The sequence below is a fragment of the Limanda limanda genome, chromosome 1 (genome assembly GCF_963576545.1).
Source record: "Limanda limanda chromosome 1, fLimLim1.1, whole genome shotgun sequence".
Taxonomy (NCBI): Eukaryota; Metazoa; Chordata; class Actinopteri; order Pleuronectiformes; family Pleuronectidae; genus Limanda; species Limanda limanda.
Window position 1 is genome coordinate 9,987,748 of NC_083636.1, and position 9,721 is coordinate 9,997,468.

At 44.6% G+C, this 9,721-nt stretch overlaps 1 protein-coding gene across 1 annotated transcript; it reads right to left on the minus strand.

Moving 5' to 3' along the window:
- Nucleotides 1-720: 720 nt before the first annotated feature.
- LOC133012717 (DENN domain-containing protein 11-like) lies at nucleotides 721-9,177 on the minus strand. Its single transcript, XM_061080341.1, has 9 exons — nucleotides 8,820-9,177; nucleotides 6,442-6,541; nucleotides 6,091-6,249; nucleotides 2,677-2,833; nucleotides 2,419-2,557; nucleotides 1,983-2,114; nucleotides 1,708-1,858; nucleotides 1,393-1,461; nucleotides 721-916 (listed from the first exon to the last, which is right to left on the minus strand). The coding sequence occupies exons 1-9, from the start codon at nucleotides 9,175-9,177 to the stop codon at nucleotides 721-723; spliced, it is 1,461 nt and encodes a 486-aa protein (XP_060936324.1).
- Between the last annotated feature and the right edge of the window lie 544 nt (nucleotides 9,178-9,721).

A 9,721-nucleotide genomic window follows, 5' to 3' on the forward strand; every position in this document is an offset into this window, starting at 1 on the left:
AACATTGTTCTGACTCTGTAACAGCTAATTCTGAAATCCCGGCTGACAGGGTGTACAGAGCCATCTCTACCTGCCTTTACCTGTTGGACATCATTAGAAAATCTGATTTGGTTTCATCACAGGTTAAAGAAAAACTCTTTCGTCTTGACGTTACATGAAAAGACTGGAGGCTCCAATGCCATCAACTGGTCGTTTTCCACTTTTAACAGCAGTGGTTACAGACATGGATCTTGAAGACGAAGGCGGTTTGACCTGATTCGGATATAGAGGCTTAAAATGGGATGTCGAAATCCAGCACTTGATACCAGGATAGCAAAATAGCATTAAACACAAAGGAGAAAAAAAAATGTTATTTACATAACGACTGCCTCTCTTTCACTTTCAAACATTAAGCATCAGCACACAATTTGTCCAAGAATGTCTTCTTAAAATTTTCTCTTCTGTCCTTCAAATGAAATACTCGTTCCTCAAAGAATTATTCCTGCTGTGGAGTAAGGAATCCATCTCCGCTGTGAGTTTATCTCCATAGCTGGGTGATGAGAAGGAGAACAAGGAGGCGAGGAACAGAATCAGTTCTACCGTTTCTGGAGGCTCAAAGGGTCCTGAAGACTCCAGGACGCCAGTAGTGCAGCATGTGGAGTCGTCCGGAGGCAGATCAACTCCCCTTTTAAATCCAGCGGTGATGAAAAGCAGAAAAACAGTTAAGCCGTCCGCTCAGACTCAGCTGCAGCAGAGCTGTTCCGATACCAGCAGGGTGTCATAGCCGTAGATCTCCAGCAGGTGGAGCAGGAAGAGCCTGTCTCCGTGAGGATCCAGACCCATGGCCCTCACGCTCTCCTGGGTCAGGGTGGGGTCGGGGCTTCCTGCCACCTCGCTCAGGGTCTGGAAAATTCTGTTGTTCTGCTCCAGGAAGAACCTGGGAAAGATAAGAATGAGAAAGCAGGTGGGTCAAGTTATTTTTTTAATATAATTTTTCTGTATATAATATATATGAGGTAATATTTTGCCCATGTCCATTTATTTGTTGGGTTGATGGTGTGTTAGCTGCGTTACACAGAAACTTTTTTTGAATAGGAAACTAGTTATTTCAAGAGAATTTTTTTTCTCTTCTGGCACATTCAGGAGACTAATATCTAAGAGTGTTTGTAATTTGGTGCAGCTTAGTTTAATTTAAGGAGATTGTTTGCGGAGGTATGCGCTCCACTCAGTTTCCTGAGAAAAGCACAGGGGATCAGAAGTAATAACCGAGAACACTGTCAAAGGATGAGAGTGGTGTGTGGAGTCGGTCTGACTCATTACTTCTCAGATTCAATTTTTAGTTCCATAAAAAGAACAAGTTGTTTCAGTAGTTGCTGCTTCACCAGCTGGTTTAATGAATCGTGTTGTACTTACAGAATAAAGAGATCCTCTTCACTGGACACACAGTCTCCATTCTCCTCCTGGGAGTACAGCAACATCTGCCTGAACACACAAACACACACACAGAGATACACACTTTATTTTAGCTCCCTTAAGAGTTGTGATGCATAGGTGATGATCTACCTACAATTACTTGGTTATACATTCTTTGTAAAAGTCGAGATCATGTATTTATCTGTGTATATCAGCATTTTGTTGTGCAAGGATTTAAAGCTGCTTGTTCTAGAATTTGGTTATTGTTCAAATGAAAAGAACCCCAGTAATTCCTGTAAATGTTGTTTTACAAACCTCTGCTCCGTGAGCTTGCGATATTTCTCCCGGTCTGCGGTGCTGAGGCGGAGCAGAGGCTTCAGGCCGTCTCTGTAGGTTTTTACATTCTGATTGTCTACATACACGTCATAGAGATCCTTCTTCTCCTCAAAGATCTTCTCAGTCGTACCTACACGTATAAACAGACACACACACAGGATCTGTCAGATTCCAGACTCTGGAGATGCTAGTTGATGGATATTAAAAGTCCTTTATCAACAGAAATATTGAGCATGTTTCTCGCATCCACTCACATGCTACATAGGAGAGCTCGTTCTCCAGGGCGCTGATGTCGGCCACATTAACGTAGAAGAAGGGGCGGAACTCGGGCACAGCCGTGCTGACACCAGGGATGGAGATGTTCGCCAGGCAGCAGCAGCCATACACTGAGGGGGGGGGGGGGGAGCGAAGTCAGAAAAATGATGCACGAATGTGGGAGAGAAAAAAAGAGGAAAACAAAATGGAAATGTGTGAAAAACCTGGGCTGTTAGTTTGCAGGATTAAACATAAACTACTGGACGGATGATCAGGGAACGTGTGGAAAGATGTGATATGGATCAAGAAAGAACCCAATACATTTTGGAGCAGATCCAGGATCCCCCCTCGACAAATATGTGCACTCACCAATCACCCTTCTAGTTTCAAAAATGTTATTTAACTTCTGTTCAAACACAGATCCGTGTTTCTCACCCCTGTAGCAGACTACTCCCACGGGAGGAGGCGAGAAGATGAGGATGCGTCTGCGGAGGAGAGCCAGTTTCCACAGGACCATGATCTGCTCGCCAAAGAAGCGGATGAACTGGGACATGCAGCCTGCGGGGTGGGTGATCTGGTCCACACGTTTACACAAAAAGAGGCACTCAAGGTCAATTAGTTGTATAATCCACGAACACACTCAGGTCAGAGACAATAGCCGCATGGAATCAAGATAGGAAAATCTCCTCCTACCTTCATCTCAGGGTGCATACTGTGGTTGAGTGCAGCTCCCCAGGCAATGGCTGGACATGCAGTAACAACAGCATCTCCACTAGGGGGCAGGAGTGCTCTCTTGTCCTCATAAAAGGCCTCTAGAGGGGAGTAGTGGCCCGGGGTCTGGAGTTGGAGCCTGAGGCGAGAGACAAGATAACGTGGAAAGAGAATGAGAAGAGAAAAAACACACACACATCCTAATGTAATAACATACACTGCATGGTGCACTAAACACACATTAAACATCCCCTAAGTTGCAGTTGCACGGTAACTGTGCTCCAGTGGAAACAGCCAGAAGAGGCACTACACTTGAAATGAAAGATATTGTTCATAATGTTTGTTTTATACAAATGTGGTGTACATGTGGTTAACAGTTACTAATTAATCCAGACAGTCTTTGGTGAAACAAATCATCATCTGCAGCCCTTTGTCATACAAATGAATCTGTGGCCTGGAAACCGTCGTTCAGTTACAACAGACCGGACTGAATTCAGCTTCCATCCCTATGCAGTGGCCTGGATGACAGACTGAGAAAAGTACTGGAGCTGCAAAACACTGCTACACCCAGACTATGGATGCATAATGATACAAAATAATCAATTCTGCATGTAGGACACTATCTAACTATTATATCCACCGGTGATTCTCTTGTGAGATATTGTTCAAATTGGTTGTTTAGTCTATAAAATGTCATAAAATTATGAGAATTTTCTAACACAATTTTGAAAAGCATAAGGGGACAATTTGAGGCCACTTTTAATATTAAATATGTAAATTTAAACAAAGAAAACACTAAAATCCAACATCCACACCCGACTCAAATAAATGTAATACCACAAAGGGATAAACAGCCATGAGGTAAAAAAGAAAAGATAGAAAAGATTAGAAAACAGGTTTAGTTTGCTTCATCTTTAGTTATTCAATGTTTAATTTCCTACAGGGGTCATTTTTGTAAAACATCCGGACAGAGCATCCTGTATAATAAAATTCAAACTCATCAAATACATGGATTACAACGTTCTCTCTTCCAAAAGGAACTGAGTTGAAAACAGAAATACAAAAGATTACGACATCACTCAAAAGTGAAGCCAAAGTGTTTTGATTGGCCCCTGGTGGCTGGCTGCGGTATAGGTCATGAACTCTGCCACCTCCATGTTCACTGACAGGCATAATGAGGCTTTCTTTGTAAAAACCAGCTCCATTAGCTGCAGATACCAAGAGAAGACACATATTTAGGCTTAGAAAAAAGAGGGTTAGAGCAAAGAAGAGATAAAAGGGTGAAAGTCTCCATAAATCCCTGAACATCTTAATCACCTCCGAGAGCAACAGAGAGCCCATTATATAAGAAACAGACGTTGGCATGGCAGTCAGCAGATGGGGAATCTGGAGCGAACCACGCGGGGAATGATGAGTGAGGAGAATGACCGTGAGAGAGAGTGGGAACTATGTGAAGGGGGAAAAGAGGAGGATCAGGGCGAGACAGGGGGGGGGACTGGACATAGAGAGGGCTGTGTTTAAAAGGCCACTGAAGAGAAAGTGTGACAAAACTTCAGATATGGCACTGAAGTGTACAGACCAGCAAGAGAATGAATGGGGGGAGAGGATAATGGAGGTGAGTTGTGACTGGAGGAGATCAATGTTGTCAGGAAGAGAAAAACATCCCAACAACTATTATCTTCACTATTATCTCAACTTCGTTTAAGAAAGAGATTGAAGTTTTTTAAATCTAGGTTCAGCGTACAAGGTAAAATACACAGAGGGCAGAGCCATTAGATCTACGCATTTGTTTTTCACACAGAATGGTGCGTTCATGTGTAATCAAATAAAGAACTCAACCAGTTTAGACGTTCAAGTTTTCAAGTTGTTGTTGGCCACAGGAGTCGTGCTTAAAGCAAAAAAAACTCTTATTCGTATTTTTTAGACACAATTATAGTTCTGTTCTCGTTGTCTCATTCATATATTTTGAGTTAAAGGTTCAGTGTGTAGAATTAAGTGACATCTAGTGGTGAAGTTGAATGTTGCAGGTGAACACCCCTCACTTCACTCTCCCTTTCAGAACATGACAGAGAACCAGTTGTCATAAAAGGTAACAAAGGTGTTTAGTTTAAAGGCCCATTCTAGGGTACAACAATTTGTATATTTAGATAAAACACACTTGTGAAAACATCACTGGGATTATTTTATATAAAATTCAATAGATTTCAACTAAATCTTACACACTGAACCTTTGACATGTTCAACACAAATAAATATCTATGAATCTAGGATTTTACAAATACAGACAGACAGACGGACGGACGGCAGCTCTGCAGAATCCAGGAGCTGGTGGATCTGCATCGGTGAACTCCCCCCTGTCATTGGGACATGTCTGATGTGAAGTGAGGCACCAGAGGATGACATGGCTCTTTATTGGTGTCCGTTAACTTATGGCCAGGTCAGGCAGAACCACACCTGTAGGAGAGAGGCTCTGCAGACTTGGTACAAACATGCAGCCGATCATCAGACAGCCCATCTGACTGACGGACGGACGGACGGACGGACAGACAGACAGACAGACAGACAGACAGACAGACAGACAGACAGACAGATAGATAGATAGATAGATAGATAGATAGATAAATAGAATTTGAAATGTATGAACAGTCATGGATGGATGGATGGAAGGATAAAACTAAAGGCCGATTTATACTAGGCTTTTTACGCACGCACGCGAGAGACGCAACACGCCCCTCGCGTACTTGCGGGGGGCGTGTTGCGGCTTGCGTGCGTCAGCCAATTTTTCTGACTATACGACAAAGCGACGCGAGCCTCACGCAGCCCGCAAGGCTTGTGATTGGTCTGCTAATACATCCCGTCCGGAGTCTAGTTTCCGGTTTCAATCCCGGAAACTGCGGAAACCACGGAAGATTTAGAAGAACGAATATGGACCAAATAGAAGAGCACTTGGCAGAAAAGATCCGAAACCATGTCCACTAGTATAACCCGTCACTAACCGGCGGATTTGTCCGCCAGAAAAAGGCTCTGAGGAGCCGCCGTGGCGATGTAAATTAACATGTGCCACACACGAAGAAGAGCCGACTTCAACAAAAAACATTACTCCGCCTAGTGGTCTGGCGGTGAATTGCGTTGCAACACTCGCAACCGTGAGGGAACTATAAACCAAAACGAGTCCGTAGAAGCTGCGTGCGTGCGTGCGTGCGTGCGTAAAAACCGACTATAATTCGGCCTTAATACCATACATATATTAAAAAAGCATTGTATACTAGTGCAGGTCAAGTGAATATAACGTATATGGCACAAACCTATAAAGATCACCTTGATCTGATTTGTATCAAATGTGATATATGATGTGATAAATAAAAAGTGCAAAGTCGACTCTGTTGATCTTCTTACCTGACCTGGTGCTCCAGGAAGCTCATGTAGCGGTAGAGCAGCGTGTAGGAAGGAGACAGGATCCCCACCGACTTCATCCTCGCCCCCCGCTCCACCGTGCTCTCCACCGCCATGTTGGCAAAGCAGGCCAGGCCGAAGTAGTGGCCCTTCCGGAAGTATCTGTGGACGCAGGGGGAGAGAGAGACGCACGAAAGCATGAGTCAAGAAAGGCAGCGAACCTGCCAGATGGCTGGGCCAGGCAGGCAGCACTATGTGACGTTCTGTTCTGCCAGAAGGGAAACATGGGGCCGCATCCCAATACTCACAATTAGCCCCCTCCACCTGCTTGTTTGCATACACACACATACTTACATAAAGTCTGTGGTGACCCGGTGGGAGCCGCTGGCGATGGCCTTGAACTCCACTCCCTCCAGGTCCATGTCTTTGGGCAGACACCACTCCAGCATGTTTCCTATCACACACACACACACACACACACACACACAGAATAAGAGATAATAATAAAACACACATGCAAGCTGCTACACAAACAGACGGTGAAGGTATCATAATTCAATTTCGTTCTTCACGGAGCTGGATTCTTTCTTCAGAATCCATTGTGTCGGTTGATGAGTGACGCCCGAGCGGCAGCTGAGCAAATAAGGTCTGATAGGAGCAGGGACACGGAGACGGTGACTCAGCCTGTGCGGTTTTTTCAATCTAATCATTAGCTACAAATATCAGTCTGTGGAGTTCCTGCAGAGATGGGAGTATATTAGTATTTTTCTTAATTAAGGCTGCAGGTCTGAATCATCCACTGAGACTGATGAGCACTGAACACCATAGACGCTCTGCTGCCCATTCGACAGCTGAGATTGACTTGAGGTGTCGAGCTTAAAGTATCGTGCAGTGCTGCAGGTGTTCACTGTGCAGACAGAGCATCATTAAACTGCCACTGTTAAAGAATGGGTTGATGTCAAATAAAGCACAGGCCGATTTGCTCTGATTTGTGATGCATCTGGATTCTTCACTTAAGTCTGTAAGAAATGATCTTGAAACCAATATTGTGAGACTTATTATTAAAGCATTATTAAAGGTGCAAAGGAGCTTCAAGATTGAACTATGAGTCTTTTCTCTACTCATATCCTGTCAAATCTACTCAAGGTTGCCTCTCTTTCTATTCAGGAATTCAGGGAAACATTGCTCAAAAATGATCATAGAATTTAACAGAAATCTTAGTACTGATACATTTATCCCCATTTTGCCTCCTTTTTTTTAATAATGCAGGGTTCATGATCGAGAGGTTCCATTACAGGTGATAGCATCATCCATCATTACACTGTGCAATAAGGTCTTCTCACCTCTTTCTGTTTACTTGAAAATACTTATACACATATCAACTTTCAAAGTTTGAGCAAATGACAGTGCTCTACCTCTATAACAGTTTCAAAAATATAGTACATTCCCCATCGAAGGGTTGTTTAAGAGGTAATATTGTAATGGGTTGTTTCATGAACCTCTAGTAGCCAGGAGAGTGACATGAGAGGGCCTTCCTTTAATACGGCACAGCTTCTTTCCAACAGTGGAATGAATTTCAAATAAAATACAAGCTGAAGTTTATGTAAGGGGCTATAATTAAAAAAAATAAAAAATTCCAGGACAGTTTGTTTTTAATTATAATTACAATATTTAATTTGGTAATTATAATCAATTTCCAGTCCAATCAGTTTAATCAAAACTCCTCTCAAAATGTCCTGATTATTCAGGATTCGTGGGAACGCATATCTACTTTCTAATTAAAAAATAAGTTGTAATTTGTCTTTTTCATTTAAAAGAGCAGAACTTGTGCTTCCTGTGTGGAATAAGGAGGTTATTAGTCCATATCTTGCAATATATCATATCGTACACATGCATTTGCATCTATTGTTACCAACTATGTACCGATGCTGCAGCAGACACGCATCCTTCCTTTACAATTAACATTTGGGCGGCATTTGGTGTGGCACTAGCTCGTTAGCGGACTGAAAGCTCCATGGTAACAGCATTGAGTTTACAGATCAGGAATTGATTCAGCCAATCTACCTGCAGCCTCATCTGTGTTTGCTTAGAATCCAGGCCTTCGAATTCAAATCCACGATCAGGCTACACAGTGCCAGTGATGATGGAATATTCATGACACTCTCAGAGACACACAAACATTTTACAGAAAGCATCATTAAAAGCAGATCCTCATCCTGATCTCCTGTAGTCTGACATGCTGCAGCACACAGTACCCGGCTCCACCCTGCAGGACATCCCCTGTGCCATCCAGCCATCTTCTCCTCCACCATCCTATACGATTCTTACATTGCAGGTATCTTGATTGTCTACTGTTTCATCCTGTCCTCAAAGTGCCCCTCATTAAAAATGTATAGGGCAGCTCTGCAGAATCCAGGAGCTGGTGGATCTGCATCGGTGAACTCCCCCCTGTCATTGGGACATGTCTGATGTGAAGTGAGGCACCAGAGGATGACATGGCTCTTTAATGGTGTCCGTTAACTTATGGCCAGGTCAGGCAGAGCCACACCTGTAGGAGAGAGGCTCTGCAGACTTGGTACAAACATGCAGCCGATCATCAGACAGCCCATCTGACTGAGGCAGGCTCCATCTATTTGATCCCTTTTATACGTGTAAACATCATTATTTCACTACATTGTCTATGTAATTCTTATGATGCATTAGTAATGAAATTATGCACATTTGTGTCTCACCTGATCTGGTGTTGAACGCGACCACGAAAACAGACACAATCTGGTCCTTCTCCTCCCATTTCACCATCCTGTCCTCCAGCGACCCCTCCCCGGGTCCCGAGTCCGACAGGTACCCCTCCTCGTCGGGCTGCAGCCCCTCATCCCTGGAGGTCGTGGGTGGGGTGCCGCAGCCTTCCGAGCCGGAGCCGGACCTGCAGGGAGTGGGACCCCCCGGACCGCTGCTCCACCCGAACACCGGCGCGGAGCATCCCGGGCTGCCGCGGCCGGTGGAGGGGCTCGACAGCCGGTCCTTGGCGGGAGCCGAGGACGGAACCTCCTCCCAGTCCAGCAGCGGGGCTCGGTCCGACCGCTCCACCATCCCGTCGGCGGTCCCGCCTCGTCGGGCTCACCGCGGATCGTAAATGATGTCTCAGCCGCTGACGGGCGCCAGATCCACCCGTGGATGATCACCGTTCAGACCAGGTCCCGCATTACCACTATAAACTGTTCAGAACGGCTGGATAAAGCATCAAATGTGGCGTTTAGCGGAGCAGCTTCTCTCCTCCAGCTTCTAATTCTTTCCAGTGTGCAGCGATCATTAATGTGATGCTGCTCAGAGAAGGCTTCGTCTAATGGAGGCTGCATTCAAAACACCCCCCAAGCCACTGTCACGGCCCCTCCGCCACTGAAGAGCAGCTGTGGAACATCACTGAACACGGATCCGTTTCAGCTTCTTGAATGCACCCCGAACTACAGCGTCGGGCTGGTCGCATTTTTCACGAGCCGCACTTTCGATGAAAAGGTAAAAAAATAAAATAAAAGCGTTGCACCCAGAAATCATTGATAAAAATAACCTGGACTATGGATATTCTGTTCTGCATTATCAGACTATATTAAATTAATTGTTTGCTCTCTCTCGTAGT